The sequence below is a fragment of the Callithrix jacchus genome, chromosome 15 (assembly GCF_049354715.1).
Source record: "Callithrix jacchus isolate 240 chromosome 15, calJac240_pri, whole genome shotgun sequence".
NCBI classification, from domain to species: domain Eukaryota; kingdom Metazoa; phylum Chordata; class Mammalia; order Primates; family Cebidae; genus Callithrix; species Callithrix jacchus.
Genome location: NC_133516.1, coordinates 63883565 through 63905522, shown reverse-complemented (window position 1 = coordinate 63905522; position 21958 = coordinate 63883565). Strand labels below are relative to the sequence as shown.

At 40.1% G+C, this 21958-nt stretch overlaps 1 protein-coding gene and 1 long non-coding RNA gene across 14 annotated transcripts in view; one reads left to right on the top strand and one right to left on the bottom strand.

The window, feature by feature from the left end:
- GRM7 (glutamate metabotropic receptor 7) overlaps positions 1-5447 on the bottom strand; it is an 890997-nt gene extending 885550 nt beyond the window's left edge. For 11 of the 13 annotated variants that reach the window (XR_013527454.1, XR_013527455.1, XR_013527457.1 and 8 more), the window contains exon 1: positions 4657-5447. Coding sequence is in view for 4 of the 13 variants with exons in the window: in XM_003734881.6 (XP_003734929.1) it covers positions 4657-5175 (519 nt within the window). In the remaining 9 variants the exon portion in view is untranslated. Of the gene's footprint in view, positions 1-3553; positions 3777-4656 lie in introns of those variants that run through there. The other 2 variants (XM_078351530.1, XM_054245894.2) reach the window with 1 other exon arrangement.
- Positions 3881-21415, top strand: LOC118147781 (uncharacterized). The gene is made up of 3 exons (XR_004734350.3): positions 3881-4084; positions 4398-4498; positions 20421-21415. It is a non-coding gene; the product is annotated as an uncharacterized LOC118147781 (long non-coding RNA).
- Positions 21416-21958: the final 543 nt, after the last annotated feature.

The following is a 21958-nucleotide window of genomic DNA, read 5'->3' as shown; positions in this document are numbered from 1 at the left end:
TTGAGAAGCAAATTGTAAAACAATACAGAAGCAGTGTGAATATAGAAAATTAACTGGACTAGTAATGACCAAGATCGCTGTGTGAGAATATATTTTAAAAGTTCCCACAAACTCACCAAAAGTTCAAAGTGGGAGCTGGAAATGCAAAGACAGTTTTGACAAGAGCAAGTTTTTTCCAAGCTAAATGAAAAAGTTTGCAGACTTTTAGAAACTACATTTTTAAAGAAAAAAGAAAAACAAATAAAGAAAATGAGGTCTATTAAAATTAAGAGATTTATTTAGGGTAACTTAGCCAGTTAATGGAAGGATTGAAATGAGAACACACTGTATAATCCAAGTGTGGTCTTTTAAATCTATGATACAACCTGTGTATATGTAGAAAATACAACACTTGTAACTTGTTAATCTCTAAATGTTCATGAAGTTGAAGTAAATGTATTCATTGTTCCAAGTATTCTTAAAGAGAAAAATGCCCAAAGACATAATTGGACTGGTATATATACACGAAATACACATGGAGATATCTTCAAATATAATATGTGCATGTCTTCATTCCTTCCCTCTGCTCTTTTTAAAAATGCCCCTTTAAAAATTTCCCACTCACCATCTGTTAGGTAAATTTCCTAAAACACAGTAATTGTGGAGGCAGGGATTGTTATAGAGACTATTCCAAATGGCAATGACACCTATACTTATGAAATTATAAAAAGTGTAGGTTAAAGTTGTTTTTTTAAATAAATTTCACCACTGTAGTAATACCACACCACCTATGTGCTCAGCTCTACAGGATTACATAAGATGGAAAGAGAAAAAAAGGAAAAAAAAATTTCGGTATTTATGTATAAAATGTTATCCCAAAAGTTTGATATTACATTCAAGATTCAATTAACAGAAGGAAAACATTGACACATTCACTAAAGCATTTCATTTATGGTACAAGTCCACAGATTTAGATTTGCATTATTCTCCAATAAGGGTAGAGTTGAACACTTTTTTCGTCTACTTCCTTTGGGAGAAAAAAAAAAAAAAATCCACCTGAATCAGATGCCATTCAATTCCAAGTCTACAGCTTAGACCATGTCTACTACACATGAAATATAATTCATTCAGAGTCAGGATGTAGCAAGAGTAATTTATACTCTTGGAGTGTTTGCTCTCAAGTCAATAACAGAGAAGCCTTGAATAAAAATGTTCCCATTACTTTCCGCTATAATATATCTTACTTACTGCCCATAAAACAGTGGTCAGGGGAGATTTATCTAATGGTTACCATATTATATAACCTCTCCACTTTAAGCCATCCCACCCCTGTGATGATTTTTTTAAAAAAATACATTACTTATAGTCAATATTAATTTATATTTAATCTTTCTTAGCATTAGGAGAGTATTATTTTGCACAGGCTAGGAACAAATCTCCAGAAATTCCTCCCTGATGTTTTTTTGAGGCTGAAAATACATTGCAGGGCAGTTGCAGTGATTTAATTCTAGTTGACAGAGCCCTGGCCACACACTAATTTCATTAGCCTCAAATTTCTGGATTGATTTGAAGACCCACTGGATATGATTCCTGACCTCAGACATGTCATTTACTAACCCACTCAGTGTGTAAAGAGAGGAGAGGAAGAGGACTTGCTAGGCTCATATCTTCAATCTGGTATACCAGCATGCCCATGAAAATTCAAAGTCATAGACACTATTTATATCTCAGTAGTCATTCTTGCCCAGGTCCAAATTTTCAGGGAAGAACTTCATTCCTGACTTTGCTGGTGGCAGCAGCATTTGTTACATCTATCACCATCTCATTTCTCCCTTCTTCCCTGCAGTGCTAAGCATCCCCATTTAAGTCCCTAAGTATTCCTTCTCCTAGCCTACAGGCTTAATTTACTACAAAGGTATATCTCAAGTGATCCTTTTGGCATGATCCCTACAGCAACCTGCAGGGACCAGAGGAAAAAAGAAAACTCACTGGAGAGCTAGGAATTCAATCATTTGGAGGAATTTCTTTTATATAGGACAATCTTAATTGAACTGAACCTTGGAATCCCAGAGAAGATTCACCATGTCCTTTTTCTCTCTCTCTAAGAGTGCCTTTGAACAATAGGTATGTGTATCATTATTCTTTGTACTCATTTTGCCGGCTTATGGAAACTGGAAAAGTGGGGACTGGAATTACATGACAGGAGCTTCTAAGATCACATGCCAAACGGGCTACTGGAAGAGATTGCTAATATACGAAATGCAGATTCTAACATTGGCAGTGATTAACCAGGACACACACCAACCAATGTTTTATCTAGCTTGCATGCATGCTAAGCTACAAGTTGGTGCATTCCTCAGACTACCAGCCCCTTGTCACTAAATGCAGGTGAAAACTGGGGCTCTTTTTTCCTCAGCTATTCAATCCAACATGAATAGCTACAATTTGCAAATTAGAGGAAAATGACTGTGTTTTCTTTGGATGGTTTTGGTCCCAAGCCAGAATGCTAACGGTAGCATTGGGTTCCTTTCTACTCAGTTCAGGGAATGGAGAAATTAGTGTAAGGCCAGCACTCCCCCTCCTTGTTCCCCCCTAGCAAGTTGCCTCAGGTTCATACAACAGGAGGAATCAGCTCCTCCTGGAATCTTTTTCAGCAAACACAGTCCCTCAGCCTAATCTGCAATCCCTTTCTTGACTTTAACATTTCACTATTTTTTTTCAGACAGAGACAGACTCATCTGCAGTACTGCCAATGGTAAGTAAAGATACAGGCAGTAAAATAATTTAAAAATTCTAAACACAAAACATTTGTGCCTTTAACCCCAGGGGCTAACAGGGAAAACACTGTAACTTCCCCCAGCCCCCAGTGGTTCTCAGGTAAGGTCTCTGACCTCATCCTCTCCCACTGCACTACTACCTTAACTTGTCTAGCTTTAAGCTCAAAGATGAAGTAAGCACTCTGGGTTTCAGCTACAAATCAAGTTCTTCCTTAGAGCAAGGAACTCAAAGTGATGGCTAGCCCCAAAGCACTTTTGGTTTTCAATCCTTTAAGGATCTCCATGATAGCACAAAGAAAGTGTCAGGGATGCTCAGAGGTTCAGAGGGGCCATGCAAGCTGCAGCCTAGGATAAGCACTCCTCCTGAATGCAAACTTCACACTCCTGGAGGTGATGTGGTGACAGCCCTGGGTCTCACAGTGTCCCCTTCTGAAACCCAACACCTTTCCGGAAAGCACTTGAGAGGGGCCGGTTCTCTACATATGAGGAGCATAAAGGTGCCAGGATCAATGTGTACATCTGAGGAAGAGATTAGCTGGGTTTAGGTACCACCAGGCAGGGAGAGAGCCGCTAGGCATTGGGAAAGGGTCATATTAATACTGAGATGAACCAAGAACTTGGGAATGAAGACAGAGGGGAAAAGGAGGCAAAGATTGAAAGGGAGGGGAAAAAAACAGCAAAGGAGACAGAGACAGAAAGAGAGAGTGATGCACATATAGGGAGACACAGAAGAGGGAACCTACAATCACAGAGACCCTGAAACTCAATTTCCAAACCCCAAAGCCACTCATTCCTACCCAATGCAGATCGGGAGCCAAGGGGCAGAGGCTGTGGGAGTAGGTGGCAAGAGAACACTGCGGTAGAACCCACCGCTCAGCGGCCCCGGATCCACCTTCCTCCCATTTTTTCTTAGTCGCCCTCCGGCACTGGAGCGGGAGGACCAGGGGGCCCTGCTCCAGGCACCTCTCTGCCTCCCAACGGGCGCCTTCGTGCCTTGCTCCGGGAATCCTCCTCCAAACCGAGAATTTGGCTTGGGGTCTGCACCAGGGAGGTGGTGGGTGGGTGGAGGGGGGGCGAAGGGAGGAGGCAGGGAGAGCTATTTGTTTCGCAGTTAGTATGAGCTCATCTCTGGGCTGAGGTCTGAAGTGGCAGGAGTGGAAAGCTGATCGCCCAGCTCCGGCCAGTGGCTGGATTGCAATTGCAATTTAGACGGTGCAAAAAATTGCCGGGAGCAAACCAACTGAGGGTCACGTCTGCGGGCAGCATCTCTCCACCTGAAGAAGGTCCCAGCACCTTAGGACCTTGGCTCTTGCCGAGGCTGGCTACAGGTCAGGAAATCAACCCAAGGGAGGTGGGGACTTAATATCCACTTCTAGGTTAAAGACCAAGCCCTGGATTTAAGAAGTGCCTCCTTAAGATCGTCTCCAAATTTTCCAGGGGAGTGCACGTTTGCAGGATGACTTGGGGACGGTGGGAAGCAGGGGAGTTGAGAAATGCCGGGTTTCCAGGCATCTTCTCATCTTTCCTATTCCATTCCTCTTTACTAGCTCTCCTAGGAGCCTGGCACTTTCACAAGCCTGCTTTCGCACCATATTTCACTCTAATGCAAACCCATTTAAATCATCGCCTTGTTTTTCGCAGATTGCTTCTTGTAAATGGGGCCATAAATCCAGGATGTCAAGCCGGATGGAGTGGAGCGTGGACAGGGGAGAGATGGAAGGGAAATAAACCAAGCAGGGAAGGTATCTCCTTGGGCAGGGTGGGAGGGATTCGGCAGGATCTCCAGGGTGGAAATGAGTGAAGGCTGACCTGACCGAACCACCGGAGTCCAAGTGAGCTTTTAGGGTTAAGGGCGCAGGTAGCCACGGCGTGCTCCGCCCCGGAGGGAGCGCCCCCCTACCTGGAAGAGCCTCAGGATGTTGGCTACCATGATGGAGACCGAACTCCCCGAAGCCCCAATCACTCCAACTACTTTCTCCGGCTTGACGAAAACCGGGGGTTCACCGTTGGTGCAGCGCACGTCGGAGGTGTCCTTCTGGATGAGCGCCTGGACGAAAGTGAGCGACTGTTCGAGCGCATAAGTGTCCCTGGAACAAGTGTCCAGGATCCGCGCGCCCAGCGTCACGTTGGGCAGTAGGTTAGGATCACTGTTGATCTGGTCCAGGGCGTAGAGCATCGCTTCCAGCCTGTGGATCCCGTTCTCCCTCTTGATGTCGCCGCAGGGCACTCCGCTGGGACCCTTGGCGTGCACGGGGAACAGCCCCCCAAGGGTGACGTCCCCCTCGATCCGGATTGAGTGCGGGGCGTACATCTCCTGGCCGCGTGCTGCTGCCGCCAGCGCGCACAGGAGCACCTCCAGCACGCAGCAGGGGAACTTCATCAAAGTCAGGACGCGGAGCAGCTTCCTCAGCTGGACCATGCTGCTCTGGCTGCTGCGGTGGCGGCAGCCGCTGGAGGGGACGGTTGTGGGATCGCCGAGGTCCGGGCCCCTCTGGGTTTGCTCCTCCGGGAAAGCCCAGGGGCTCCTCCAGGCACGAAGGGTGGGGGAGTCGGGGGAGGGGCGACCAGAGAGGGTGAGGGGTCCCGAGGCGCCTGCCAGCCTGGGGCTCCTCGCGCTCTCTGGTTCGCCGGCCAGCACGCCGCGCTCGCGCTCACCAGCGTGCAGCTCGCTCTCTCCTACAGCCCAGCACTGGGGAGAGGGCAGGGATTGCTATCGCTTTAAATGGTCGTTCGGCTCCCTCTCCTCCTCCTCCCACTCCCTCCCTCCCTCGCTGGCTCGCTTCTCTCCCCACCCTTCCCAGCGCCCGCCCTCCCCACTGGTTTGCATCATCACGCAGGGAGGGGCTGCGTGCTGAGGTAAGGGGGGAAAATGGGTGGGCGGCTGGGGAATGGGGGGAGGTTTCCTCAGAATGGGAGTTTCGTGGTCCCCAGGGAATCTAGGGATTGCGAGCTGGGCTCTGGCCCCCAACTCACTGTGGAAGCCTCTTGCCCGCCTGCACCCACACCCAGGCGTTCTGGGCATGGGTGTCATCAGCCGCGGGATAGGGCGAGGACGTTGGGCTGACTGCTCCCAAACCCTAGGTCCGGAGCCTAGGCTCTTAGCTCTGGGAAAACCCCAGGGAGAGGCAGAGAAGCCAGTGAGGGAGGGGCGTGGGAAGACCCTAGCTAGGCTCTACTCCTGAGCCGCCTGTGCTAGTTTTTGCTAAGAAAGCCACACATGCACACAAGAGCCTGATTCACGACTTAAAGACACTTTACCCAAAGGGGTCTCCAGGGCCAGGCGCTGAGCTTGGCTGCAAGGAAACAGAAGCCAAGGGGAGACACCAGGCATGGGAGTGCATCCTTGGTCTTCAGTGGTCACTAGAGTCAGAGCTCTGTGAACTGACGCATTTCCCCAGCACTTCTGTGTCGGAAACCTCGGACGCATCCCTTCTCTTTTCTTCTTTGCAGAGATGGAACAACTGAGAACTCCACAGAGTCTATTTTCTTCTCTAGTACTGACAGGTGTAAGGCTCCCTCCTGTTTCTAGAGATGTATCTGGTGCACCTGGTGACAGTTTTTGCCTGTAAGAAACTGCAGGAAAGAGATGATGGCAGGAATAAGAAAGGGGGCAGGCAGAAGTGTCCCCATAGATTGAGAATGCCTTTCTCTTTCACTGGCTGGGGTTTAGGGACAATGTCAGGATGCCAGAACAGGTTGCAGTGCAATTGAGAAGCTCTTTATGAAAGGTGCCTCCTCCTGCAGGTCCAGACACATTTGGCCTATTAAAGCAACAAGTGGCTCTACTTCCAATACAAGGAAAGTGATTGTCTCTGTCCTTGGGGATGGGAGTGGACTTGAGGAAGTTAAACCAACTCTTGCTGAGGCTTTCTGTTGGAGAGCTGCAAAATCATATTATACAGACATTAGGGCGGAAAGAAAACCAGAAGCAAGTCTATACTTCTTGTTTCTGCTGATGATGTAACGAAGAAACCTATCACTGTAGGAGGGGGAAAGTCAAAAGGCACTTAGTTGGTTGTCTCTGCCACCAAATACTTGTGTGCTCTCAGCACTTCTGTTCCTCTGTCTGGGTTTTAGTTTCCCCATCTGGAAAATGATGAGATTGAATTGGATGCTCTCCAAGTTATCTTTTAACTCTCAAATCATCTGTTAAAATAGGTCATGTCCCTTTGGCCATGGTGCTCTTTTTAGGCCAATATTTTCTATTGTATTATGTGTAGACCAGTTTTTGCATATCCAAAGAACACTGAAGGTTTCTTGGTATAGAAGGATTTTTTTCTTGAACAGCATCTATTCTTTTTTCCTGTCAGGGACATCCCATCAATTTATTTTTGGATATGCCCCTCTGGCGTGTTTAAATGTTTATGGTTTCAGGAGAATTGATCCCACTCCCTGTATTCAAGTCTTGGCTGATCAGAACATCAGATCCTTCTGGCTGTAGTGATGTTCCAGGATGGGCAGTAAGTCCAATCAGAGCCATTCAGGGATAATCCCTGGACTTTTGCTGGGGCAGCCAGGATGGAGGCATAGGGGTACCATTATAACATAGGCAATCTCTGTTTGAGTCAGATAAAAAGGGGCCCCTTCTCCAAAATACTTGGTTTCTTTTTTGGAAAATTGTTGTGCTATTCTGATTTTGTCAAAACAAGATATTTTGTGTCACCTTCCAGAAAACAGTGCTGTAATTAATATACAAAGCTACTCTGTGTATAATGTGCCTATGAATCACCTTCAGACTCAATGCCTTGCTATGTAAATACGCAAGTTGAATTACCATGATGGTCCCTGCTCCTTCTTGTATGTCATAGAGCTGTGAGAATATTAGCCTGAAGTTGTGCCAGAGGCTTCCACAAGAACAGGGAGATATTTAAACCCCAAAGTAAGAGAGAGATATACATACAGATAGAGATAGATAAAAAATGGGAGACAGATTGAGGCTTAATTAAAACATTTGCATTCCTGGATCCAGGCATGCTTTAAGAATTGCCTCTGGACTTTAAAAATTATTTAGCACTTCCTTTCTGTTTAAAGTCAAAAGGATCCTCTTCTAATTCACCTGTTCTAATACACAAAATCAAAAAGGTGAGATGGCTGAACACATATTCTATTAGGGCAGCATTAACTCATTTGGAAGAAGATATAAATAAAGCAATAGAGAGACATACTTGGGAACAAGTGTATTACAATCCTAGTATTTAAGCATTAGCACCTAAGGCTGTCTTTGACAGATACTATTACATCCTTATTTCATTTTAATTCCAGTCTATTTAATACAAACTTGGTGACAAAAATATTTGGAGAATTGGAGTAACAAGTAATGTCACTTGGTTTTTCACCTGAACATGTCTCGCTTCATGCTCTGTGCTTCCATTTGCATTTCCCATCCAATGATTGCTCAATAAATATTTTTTGGCTGGCTGTTGAATGCTGCCTTATTCTGCCTTCTCTCTGCTCTGCTCCTTCTCCCCAAACATCTGGCAGCGATCATTATCTTTCCTTTATTGCCATCATCTGAGTGCATGTCTTATTTCCCTTGCCAAGTGGTAAGATCCTTGAGGGTAAGGGCTGGGTATTATTTATCTTTTTATCGGGACCATGTTTCAAATGATGTTTTGTGCCTAAGAAGCACTCATGTGTTGAATGATTCAGAACTAGTTTTGCCATTCTCTACTGCCTTTATTTGACAGTGACCAAAACTTAAAGTGGGAAGAGCAGGAATGCTGACAGATAAATCACTTCCCTCTTAGTTGCTATAGACAGTTTCTAGAACTTAAAGATAATTAGTAGATTTTGAAGTAATTTTGTATTTTTAAAAATGTCCAGGGCTAAAATATTCTAACCTTTAAAATTTGATTAACTCTCAGGTAAAGCTTTGATTGGTCAAATTTCCTGAGTCCAGTGCTCACTGAGGGTTCAACAACTGTGGCCATGCCCATAGGCTGGTTCAAAGAGCTCAGAAGCATAGACCTATTTTCTAGCCAGGTACCACCACCACTTAAATTACATGGAAAGAGAACTCTGTTACCAGAGAAACTGGAAAATGATGCTGAGCTTGCAAAATCACTACCCATCTACTACATATGATTTATAATTAGTATTTATACCTTTTGCCATGGCATAGGATCTGGCACTTGATAAGGAACATGGTATTTTTGTTTTGTTATATTTTCTGAGATTATATGGATTGAAAATCTCTGTGTGAGATGGGTTTATGTAAAACAGGGCCAGTCATTGTTTTAATGTCAGATTTCATTGGAGGAGAACCTAGTTTTAGGCACAAAGATTGTAAGCTATAAAATGTGTTCACAGGCTTGGCTCTATTTAGTAATCAATCTATCCTCACTCGGGGGTTAATAAAAAATGACTAAACTTAAGGTCTCAGTCTTACTTCATATTCTTTTATTTTCTTGATCATCTTTGTTTTACTTATTTTCTTTGTTGTTCTGCTGCCTGAAGATGTTCTACTCTTCAACATTTTCTGCAGGAAATAATGTTCGCACTTCCAGTTCACACTATATTTGTTTAAATTCAATTTTTAACATACAAGTGTGTCTTCCTTAACCATTGCTACTTCTGCTATGGCTGCTAGTGCACTGCGGCTCTTCTTCTATCCTTATATAATCTTCATCTGTAACTTTTCAAAACACAATCTCACATTTTATTATTTGAATGGACATTCACTTTACCTTGGTGACAGAGACTATTCCATTTTCATCTGGTATACTTTCTTGCTTTATCTACTTGTAATAGATACTTTCTGTCACTTAACTAGCATCTATTCATCCATTTTCTGATCCCTTTTGTTAAGAAACCTTGGTATTGTGCAGATAAATTCACTCCACAGATCCTGCAATGGGTGGATTGAAATTGATTCCTACTGGTAACCCCTTTCTTTCCTTCTGGTAGTTCATTTAGGAATTCAAGCCAGTGACATCTAGGGAAAGCCTTGATGGGGGTTTCTGAAAGCACTTCTTGCCTCTGGCAGGATTGTGTGTAGATATGAGACCTGGGATTATTGTAGTTATTTCACTAGTTGCATGAAGATGAGTTCAATACACAGAGCTTCCCTGCACCACTAGATCAAATCAACCCCAATCCTTCCTCTTTTGATTTCCAGTTACATAAGCCAAGAAATCTGCTTATTGCATAGGCAAGTATTAGTCGAGTTTTCTGTAACTTACAGCCAAATTCATGCTAGATGTTACTAAAAGTATTTATATTATTAATAAATAGGATTTGAATATATTTACATTAATGTTATACATTTTATATGAATAATGAATATTACCAAATTTCAAATTTTTTCATGTGCTTACAGGATACCAGGCATTATATTATCAATTCTCAAGATAACCTCATTTGATATATATCATTATTATTATTGCTATTTTATAGATCAGAAAATGGAGGCCCAGGAAGGTGAAAAGTATACTTTTATCAATATGCTGTCATTTTTTTACTGCTTCTTTAGTTTATCCGCCTTACCATCTTGTTACCTTGAAGCTCCCATAACTTAAGTCTCAACTCCAGATGCTCTGAGTGCTCTGTCTCATCAAATGTACTCAGTTCAGAAAGACCTCACTTGTTACATCCCTCAGATCTCCTTGCCCTTTGGATGCAGTGTCTGGGAAGCCACAAGGAGAGTCTCACCTAAGGACAAAAGGAAACCTCACTCCCCAGTTTTCTGTCTTCCCAGGTCTCAGTGATTTCACTCATTTCTTCTCTCAGTACATAGGGAGGACTATTTTACCCTGCCCGTTGGGTAGGCAAATGAAACAACACCTTTGGGGCAAGTCACTCATACACTAAGTGATTCTCCAGGTACAGATCTCTCTCTATCATATTTTGTACTACCATTTAATAAACCAGTTGTTCCCTCCAGAGCTGTGAGTCAGAGAACAAAATGGCTTTGACTTCCTTAATAGGCAAAAACAATTCTCTGCTTTCAAATTGCTAGACAAGACTGCCTAGAAGGGCTTGAACCTCAGCCTTCCCCTATAATTCTTTCAATCTCCCTACAGTGTCCCCTAAGTTTGTAGAGCATGGAATGTCCCAACCCTCCTTTTGGTAACATCATCAGCCATTCCTTTGGGAAGGCACTCTTCTCGGTCTTTAGGAACTGAGTTGGATCCTAATACTCCATCTACCCAAACTCAGATGTGGGCACATATCTAGGGTTAGCTGAACTGAGCTCTTTCTTCCCCTGGTGGGGCTGATGAGTCCAAAGATAGGTAAAGAACTTGAATTTTATGTATGGATTCTAGAAGGCAGATGTACTTCTCTTAGCTAAATACATATGAAGATAGAGACCTGGGGCTTCCAGCACGTTTCTTCACAACATGAAGAAAACCTGTCTGAGAATAAAATCAACCCCCATGGCCGGATACAGTGACTCATGCCTGTAATCCTAATTCTTTGGGAGGCTGAGGTGGGTGGATCACTGAGGTCAGGAGTTTGAGACCAGCCTGACCAACATGGTGAATCCCTGTATCTACGAAAAATACAAAAATTACCTGGGTGTCATGTTTTATGCCTGTAATCCCAGCTACTTGGGAGGCTGAGGCAGGAGAATTATTTGAAGCAAGGAGGTGGAGGTTGCAGCGAGCCAAGATTGCGCCACAGCACTCCAGCCTGGGTGGCAGAACAAGACTCCATCCATCTCAAAAAAAAAAAAAAGAATCAAGCTACACAAGGAAACAAAGCTAAGATATGAAAAGAAACCTAGAACTCTGATGAAGTCTCCTGAGACAGAGGATCCAGCAATGTCTGCAACCGTATTTCCCTTTGAACATTTCCTTTTATTATCCAATATATTTTATGCTTTGCTTAAGCTAGTTGGAGCCCAGCCTCTCAAAATTCAGAGCACTAATTTAGATGGTTACTGTTTCAAGATAAGCAGGTATTAATTCTTATGTACTGTTTCTTATACTCCTCTGAGAATGAACTATGGAAAGTTTAGAACTCTATAACATAAGAGTATAGTAGCCCTGGAATCTGTTCTTGATTTGACTCCAGACCTTGAGCATATAATATCAAGCTCCAAATTACAATAGCTTTAAATGACCAGTTAAAGTGGGTAGTAAAATTAAAACTTAAAAAGTATTGAGTGTAACTGATGGACTTTTAAAATGTCTTAAAACCACAATTTGTTATGTTCATTTCATGATAAGAAATGTAGCACTACTACAAAAATATACAAAATTAGCCAAATGTAGTGGCGTGCACCTTTAGTCACAGCTACTTGGGATGCTGAGGATGCCTTGAGCCCAGGAAACTGAGGTTGCAGTGAGCCATGATTGTGCAACTGCACTCCAACCTGGGAGAAAGAGCCAGACCTTGTCTCAAAAAAGAAAAAAAAAAAAGGAAAAAGAAATGCAGCAATAGTATAGATTGGTACCTGTGTGTGTTAGATATGTGAGATATATTTTGTCTATTTAGAGCTGGTAGTAACTGTAAAGTAATACAGTTTGCCTTGCTATAGGAATCAATCCACATAACCCTTGCATTCTAAAGACCTGCTTATTTATGGGCAATGGAGGCATTTGAATATGCTGATTGAACCTCATGTATTTCTTGAATCAACCCTGACTAGTGTGTGAGGTTTATGCTGTTTATTGAAGACCTACTCTGTAATAGGCACTGAAATGAGCAGTTTATATGCAATGCATCATTGAATCTCTGCAACGAATCTATAAAAGTTTTTGCTATTATTGATATCTTAATTTTAACAGAAATAATGATAGTAAATAACTTTCCTGCTACTTGCTTTGATCCAGGTACTATTCCAATTATGTACACATGCTGATATATTTAATCTTCATAGTAAATTAGGGATTTATTTAATTCCCAAAATATATAAGGTAAGTACTATTATAATTACCTCTAATTTTCAGATAAAGAAATTGAGCTGCAGAGTTGTTAAAAATTTTGCCAATATCATAAATGTAATAGGTACCAGAGCTCAGATTTGAACCCAGAAAATCTATCAGCCCCTATGCTTCCTAGCTTGTAGATAAAGAAGCAGAGTACACCCACATATGGTCAGCAGACATGCCTTTAACTGCTGTACTTGATTGCTTCTCTGTGTATCAGTAGATGCTGATGTATATCAGCTGGGGAGTCCTGAACTTTTACTCTTCGGGAAGGCACATTCGGAACATGTCTAGTGAACCACTCATACTCGCTTGTTCAATTGCTGCTTTTTCCCCCTCTTCCCACAGTCACACGCATTGTCCATATAAGAAATAGAAAATGTCTGTTCTCTATCAGTCTTCTAGGCCTTCATATGGCCATGACTATCTGTCCTGTATCTTGAGGTCTTGGACAAGCTGCTTTGTCTTTGTTAGGACCTTTCCTGTGTGAGGTCCTGTTGCAGCTTATTGAGATGCTACTCTCAACCACCCCTAAAACCCTGAAAATGTCAAGTTCAAAACAGACCTGAGTCAAGCTCAGCTTCAGTGCCTTGTTTGAAGAGAGTTGAGGGCATGTTTTCCTTTCTGGTTATTACTTGATTCAGTAAATATTAACTGAGTACTTTAGATTTCATAATAATACTATTTTCACAATACCAAAACTTGGCCATCCAAATAAGCTTTGTGTCTTTCAGTGTAGTCAACTGAGATATTATAGATCTATTTCTAAAATGTTTGAAATGTTGGGCAATTCCCTCTGGCAAATGTCTTAATATGTTTTAATATGTCTTATGAGACCATCTACTGTATTGTTTAATATTCCTCTCATTTAAGAATCAACAATATCTCTTTAGTTATTCATGTATGTTTCTTACAAGTTTTGATTCTTACAAGTTTTGTGATTTTGTCCCATTTTTCATTATCCTTTCTACATAGAAAATATGTAAGACATTTTGATGCTAGTGTCTTAGCCATACAAGTTTTTAATTTTACTATTTTGACTGTTCAGTCCCTCAGATCCCCACACAAAAAAAGAAAAAAAAACCAAGGTATGTATAAACTATAAAAATTGGGATCTAGCCTCATTTCTGTGGGAGATGGTAGAAGGTAAGCTCTTGTGCACATTCATTCAGCCAATCAATCTCGATTGAGAATGTTTGCTTCATCATGGTGAACTAATTGGTCCCAGACTTTCCCTCTCACTTACTCCCAATCATTAGAAAATCAGACAGAATAGATGAAAGACCTTGTTTAAGCCATTGGGTTAATTAGCAACTCTGGACCATTCCCAAAGAAAAGGAACAAATTAGGAGAGCTCTATGAATGTCATGACTTTCTGCACCATGCCATTATTCAGACCTAAGCTGACAAGATAAATTTGAAGGGATAGAGATCAGAGTTCAGGGAGGTTAAGGAGGCTATCAACCTGTATTTTGATGAAGGCTACACATGCAAGATAAAGGCTACACACAAGATACACAAGATGAAGGCTACACACAAAAAGAGGACGAGAAACCTGTATGAGGTTCCCTTGAAGTTTATCTGAACACTAAACTGTGAAAACATAGGATGACAATCTGGGACACCAGGAAAATAACAACTATTTGGGAACTGCATCAGAGCTCATGCAGTACCAGGAGACATTTGTGCTCTGACCTTGTTGACTAGGAGACATTTGTAGAGCCTGTGTTGAATCCTCAGAGCATTTAGTAGAGACTCTAGAAAGATTACACTTTAATAATAGGGCTAAATAGCCATCCTAAAACATCTTAGAAACAAGCCTGGAAAGGTGCATCTGTTCTGCAAATAACTTAAGCCTGCTTAAACAAAGTTTAATGATTTTTAAAGGTAGACAGTGAAATACTGACACTTAACCCTGTTACATTTACATTGTGTAGAATCTAATGAAAATTATAAGTCATGTTAAAAAGTAGGAGAAAAATAAAAACAGATTTTGGAATCACGTATTTTGGAATCAGCAGACAAATAGAACAGCAAGGTAGACAGAATACTAAAATAACCCCAGTGGTTCTATTACTGACAATACAGCTTGTACAGACATAATTAAGGTTATTAATCAGTTGACTTAAATAGAGAAATTTTCCAGGTGAGCCTAACCTAAACACATGAATCCTTTAAATGCAGAGGCTTTTCTCTGACTGGTTGCAAAAGAGGAAGTCAGAGAGATCCAAAGCATGAGGGAGATTTTACTCTGTAGTTCAGCCTACAGAAATGTAAGATAAATGACTGTTGTTTCAATCCACTAAAACTAATATAAACAACTAGTTTAAATATTCTCAAGAATTTGAGGAAAACTTGAGCATAATGAGAAGAAAAGTGAAAAAGAATCAATGGAAATATCTAGAGCTGAAAAATACAATATAGAAAATAAAGTATCTGAAATTCATTGCTTATATGTAACAGCAGTTGCACATTGCAAAAGAAAAGATCAAAGAACTTGAAGGTGCATGGAATACTGACGAAAATAGACTCTATATTATTCTATAAAATAAGTCTGAATACATTAAAAAATTGAACTAATTTTGACAATGAGGACATTAAATTAAAAATAAAATGAGAAAATATCCTTGCATTTAAAAATGATACAGTATGCTATCAAATAACTTACAGTTCAAACAAAATATTTATTTCTTTAAAAAATACCATAAAATATTTTAAATGACATAACAAAAGCAACCTATCTAAATTTGTAGTGTGTAGCTAATGTAGGTCTTGAGAAGATATTGAAAACTTAAACACTTATATTAAAAAAACACATTTAACCCAAAGTAGAAAAAAGTAATAAAAAGCATAACTCAATAAGAAAAAAGTGCAAAAATAAAGAAACAAATCAGTAACACGAAAGCTGTTCTTGGAAAAGAATAGTAAAATTGACAATGTATAGCTGGACATATTAAGAAAATAAGAGAAAAATGACCAATATAAAATGAGTGAACATTGCTCTAGACTCTATACTCATTCAAAAGATGAGAAGGCCGGGTGCAGTGGCTCATGCCTGTAATCCCAGCACTTTGGGGGACTGAAGTGAGCAGATCAAATGAGGCCAAGAGTTTGAGACCAGCCTGGACAACATGGCAAAACCCTGTCTCTACTAAAAATACAAAAATTAGCCAGGTGTAGTGGTGCATGCCTGCAGGCCCAGCTATTGGTGGGCTGAGGTGGGAAGTTCACTTGAACCCGAAAGGTGGAGGTTGCAGTGAACAGAGATCACATCACTGCACTCCAGCCTGGCCAATGGAGAGACTCTGTCTCTAAATAAACAAGAAAATGTTATGAGCAGTGTTATGTCCAACAAATGAATAACCAAATTAAATGAACATATTTATTAAAAGGCACAATTTACTAAAACTGCCACAAACCACCCCACCAAAATCTGAAAATGTTGATGTCTCTTAAATTACAAACCCACTGTTGGTAAAGTAAATTTAAGAGACATAAACCTTTTCCGACTCTTGCCTGGGGATGGTGGCGGGAATTAGAATTAACTGTAAATGGGCATGACAGATCTTATGAGCAAAATAAAAATGTTCTAAAACTAACTATGGTGATGGTTTTACAACTTGGTAACGGTAGTAAAAAATTATTAAATTGTATTGTTTAAATGGATAGACTTTATGATAAGTGAAATAGATCTCAACAAAACTGTTAAAATAAGGTAAATAAAATCTGTATATGTATATGTATATGTATATGTATATGTATATGTATATGTATATGTATATGTATATGTATATGTATATGTATATGTACAGTTTCCACAAAGAAAATTTCAGGTCTGGATAAATTTCACCAAACATTTAAGGAAAAAAATGTCAATCCTGGACTCGAGTGCCTGACCTCAAGTAATCATCCCACTTGGGCCTCCCACAGTGCTGGAATTACAAGCATAAGTCACTGCACCTGGCCCATCCTCAAGACTCTTAGGAAAAATAGAATGGAGAACATTTCACAAAACATATTTGCTAATTATTGTGTATGGTTAAGTTATATAATATACACATAGGCACAAGTGCAAAGAAAAATAACATAGTTTACTATGCAGATGATAGCCACACAAAAAGATGTTCAACATCATTAGTTATCAGGGATAAGCAAATTAAAACCATGAAGAGATATCACTACCACTTAGAATAGCCAAAATTAAATTTAAAAAAGACTCAGCTTTCCAAGAGCTGGCCAGGACTCGGAAGCAACTGTCGTTTTATATACTACTAGTCAGACTGCAAAAGGGCATTGCCACTTTAGAAAACTATCAGTTTCTTGAAAGGTTAAACACACACTTGTAATGCAACTAAACATTTCTGCTTTTACTCAAGGACATAAAAATGTATGTCCACACAGGTGTCTATGTGAATGCTTATAGTAATGTTATTCAAAATAGTCACAAAATGGCCATCAATAGCATAAATACATTGTGTTATATTCCTATAATGGAATATTACTCAGCTATAAGAAAATAACAAACTATTAATACGCACAATATAGGTAAATCGCAAAAATGTTATAGCAAGTAAAAGAACACAGATAAAAAAGAGTATGTGCCATATAAGACCTTTTATATGAAATGCTGCAAAAGTCAAAATTAATGTTTAGTAACAGCCGATCAGCCCAGGTGTAGGGTTAAGATGTGGATTTAGTAAATAAGGGTATGAGATAACTGTACAGGAACTATGCTATACCTTGTTTGTGGTAGTTGTTATGATATAAATTTTATCTTTATATATTTATAAACTCTTCAACCTATACTCTTAATGTTTGCTTTTTTATTTATCTAAATTATACCTCAATTAAATTGATGTAAACTTTTGAAAGCATCTTGTGGTCTTATACCTCTCTCTCATTTATAAACTGAAGGGACATTTTTTCCTCTGAGTTTTAACATTTCTTTCAGCTCTAATTACATGTCATGATTCTTATAAATATTGATAAAATATAAACTTGTATAATATCTCCTCATGAACTTTTATACTTATATTTGTGCTGCTTCTTGTAAAACACATTATTTTTCCATAAATCTAACAGCAGTTAATGTTATAACTACAACTTATAAGAAGTCATTGATAAACACTGCATTAGAAATCTCTTTCCCACATTGATAAAGTCTCACTTAGCAAGTTAGGATCATATATGTCTTGCTCCTACTTCAGTGACTGCAGAAAAGTGCGCACCTCAGAAGTATTTGAATATAAAATATCATTCGATTCTCTTGCTTTCCTTACTCTTTAGAAAGTAACATTCCATAATTTCATCCCAAGTAGCTTACTCTATGCGATATTTGCCAAAGTCGTGCTTGTTTTTTCACATTCTTTTCACATACTCAGCTGTTATGAGGTTAGGTATTGGTTCCTGTGACTTATTTTGTTAATCTTTTTTTTCTGACAGTAGAATTAAACTTTTGCTTATCATCAATTGATTTTTCTTTTCTTTTTCTATTTCTTTTAATTTTTGTAGAGATGGTGTCTGTGTTGCCCATGCTGGATGTGAATGCCTGACCTCAAGCAGTCCTCCTCCCACAGTGCTGGGATTACAGGCATAAATCACTGCACCTGGCTCATCTTCAAGTTTTTGTATATGGGACAAAATTAAAAGTCCCTGGGATGGTAGAGCTACATTTCCTAGTTAATCCAGTCAGGAAAAATAGATGGAGAAGCACCCAGTCTGTTAAAGGTAACCCAATAGAATCAAGTAGTTAACAACTGGAATACTTATTTCTAGAGCAACTCAAAATGTGATATGCGTGACAGAGTTTGGGCACTTATGACTCAATTATAACTAAAAGAATTTTTTAGCGACTTCATGAAATCAAAAGATTGAATTATGAAGAGTTAAAACAGTTTTAGAGGGTTGATAGAAATGTTCTACATTTTGATTGGGATAATGGCTACCTGGGTAAATCTATCTGTCAAAAGTAATGTCTTCATGCACTTGGCATGCATTTTCTTCATATAAACTATACTTTGAATAGGTTAGTAACCATTTTAAAACAGTAACAGTGGAAACATGTCATACTACCTCAGTTAACTAAAGTTAACATAAACAGTGGTACACCAGGTTGATAGTGCATACCCTTGACATAATGCGATAAAATTGGCACGTTACTTCTGTGGTCTTCCTCCTACAAGCCCATAATCCTATTTTAATTATGAGAAAAACATCCGTGAAATACAAATTGAGGGACAGTCTACAAAATACCTGATCAGTACTTCTCAAAGGGACCCATGTCGACTGGGTGCAGTGGCTCATGCCTGTAATCCCAGCACTTTGGGAGGTCGAGGCAGGTGGATCAAATGGGGCCAGGAGTTTGAGACCAGCCTGGGCAACATGGCAAAACACTGTCTCTACCAAAAATAAAAAATTAGCTGGGCATGGTGGTGCATGTCTATAGTTCCAGCTATTGGTGGGCTGATGCGGGAGGCTGGCTTGAACCCGGGAGGCTGAGGTGGCAGTGAGCCAAGATCACACCACTGCACCACTTCACTCCAGCCTGGGCAACACGGCAAGACTCTGTCTCAAAAAGAAAAGAAAAACAAAAAAGAGCTCACGTAACTAGAAACAAGGAAAGCCTGATAATCTGTCATAGCCAAGAGGAGTCTAAGGCGATATGACAACTAAATGGATACAGTAGTTTGGGTCGGATCCTGTCAGAAAAATGACCTTAGGGAAAAAAAATCAAGAGAATTTGAATAAAGTATGAAATTTAGTATCAATATTAGTGCATTAATTATGATGCATTAATAAAAATGTTAATAGGAAAAACTAGATGTGGAGTATACTGGAATTCAGTGCTACCTTTGCAACTTCTCCATAAAGCTCTAAAGTAAAAAAAAAAGGTTAATTAAAATCACTTTGAGTAAGACATATGTAAAACATATGGAAGTTCATACATGTACATGGAAGAGACAGTATTAGGGTGATCATATAATTATTGTCCAAACCTGGACATGTGTTGTTAATAACCATTTAAGGATAGAAAGATAAAATATGGGTCACCCTAAATGAAAAGCATATTAAATATTCAAGTTTTGGTTTTACACTTCCAGTATTTCAGTCCAATCTCTGCCGCTTGCTTGTTTTATAAATTACTTCCCTGAATATCATTTCCAATTTGGGAAGGACAGTAATATTTTCCCTACAAAGTTTAGGAGAACAAATAAGACAATTAAAGTGTTTACTTAACACAATTACTGGCACATAATAAATAATAAATCATAGATGACATTTATGCATATCTAGACCTTAGTCATTTTGCTAAAAAGTACCTATATGGTTACACAGAATTCTATACTAATGTGTCCTCTTGATTTTAATCCTAACCCAACAGTGGTCATATGAATACTTAACTCTTTAACAGATAGGGGAGATATTACCTGGCAACATACATGTTTCACCCAGTATTTGCTAGGACATTTGCAATAACACTAATGAAGACAAAAAATAATAATAGTAAATAATTTTGGTTACATGGCCTTTTTTCCTTTGGGTCACTCTCCCCATCTTCTCCTGGTCTTGTTGGATCTGACAGTCTGAGTTCCAGCACCTACCTAGATGCAGATGTAGCACACGAATGTGACTGAAGCACAACCTCTTAGAAACAATGATTGGTTCAAAAATAAACCTAAGACTCTAGGAGAGTCCATCAGGCTCATGTGGGGAAGAGAGGTAACCCTTGTCATTGGATTCATGACTTGTAATGATGTTAACCCCAGACTAACAATAGTCTTCTTTGCCACAGTGTAAAGAGAAATTTCCTGGGGATGAAGCCAATGCAGAAGAAAGCCAAACTAAGAGGATGGCCCAGCATGGTGGCTCACACCTGTAATCCCAGCACTTTGGGAGGCTGAGGCAGGTGGATGACCTGAGGTCAGAAGTTCAAGACCAGCTTGACCAACATGGAGAAAACCAGTTTCTACTAACAATACAAAATTAGCTGGGCGTGGTGGCACATGCCTGTAACCCCAGCTACTCGGGTGGCTGAGGCAGGAATATCTCTTGAATCCAGGAGATGGAGGTTGCCATGAGCTGAGATTGCACCACTGCACTCCAGACTGAGGAACAAGAGCAAAACTCTCTCTCAAAACAAAACAAAATTAACACTGAGACTTTAAGAGAAAGATAGATAAGAGTCCTGGGGTCATGGTTTGAACTCCTGGGTACAGTTGTGCCTGAATGCATTCTGCCATGAAAGTTGTTTCTCACCCCCCCAGCCCCCACTTAAGCTGACTGGATTTTTTTTCCGTCTCTCACAACTGCAGAAACCATAAGTAATAAGGCACATTTCCCATTTCACTCTGTGCTTGCCCACACTGTGATAGCGATCATACTATGCATGAATTCTTTCACTATGTCTTTCTTCCTTAGACTAAGCTCTTTTTAAGTCCAGAGATGCAGTCTTTATCAAATTAGAATCCCTCCTTTTTAATGAACAATGTATAATGTTGGCAGAAAAAACTAAATTATAACATTTTCACACAGTTGGGTTGAACAATTGGTCTTCCATCATTAGAATGTGCGAACAGTAGGTGAACAAAAGGACAAAGTCTTCAGTTTGATTCTGGAAATTTTTCTCCTCCATTATCGTCTCTATTTCAATCTGCTATGAGGTCATTTTTCTCTGATGCCTTGTTTGTCCTTGAAGAACAAGCTTGCAAGATAACCCATCACTCCCTCTGTATTTGTTTATTATTTCTGCATTAAAATTCAAGGGGCTTTCTACCCCTTCTTGTTAGACCTGTTTGTCTTTTATCTGTGTATCTGTCACTTTGCTGTCTATTTACATTTCTAATTTCTTGTCCACATTTGCTCAATGAGAATATTCACTGTAATCAGCAGATCTCTTTCCTCTGCAAGTGATGGAAACCTAGTGCAAACTAGATGAAGCAAAAATGGAATTTTGTTGACTCATGTTACCAGACAGCCAAAGGAAAAAACTAGCTTCAGATATGGCTGTATCTAGGTGCTTGAAAAAATCAGGAGACTTTTTTTTTTTTTCTATCAGAGTCCACTTACCTTTGCATTTCTTTGCTTGTTTACTCAATTCCTTCTTGTAATGTGGCCAGGCTATCTGCACCTGCATGCAAAACAGATGAGAATAGTAGACAGCTGCCTTACAGAGTCCTTAAAGATGAAAATACAAAGTAATAGAGATCTCTATGCCAATGTCCATAGAAAAGATATTAAAAAATCATAAACAAGCCGGGCGCGGTGGCTCAAGCCTGTAATCCCAGCACTTTGGGAGGCCAAGGCAGGTGAATCACAAGGTCAAGAGATTGA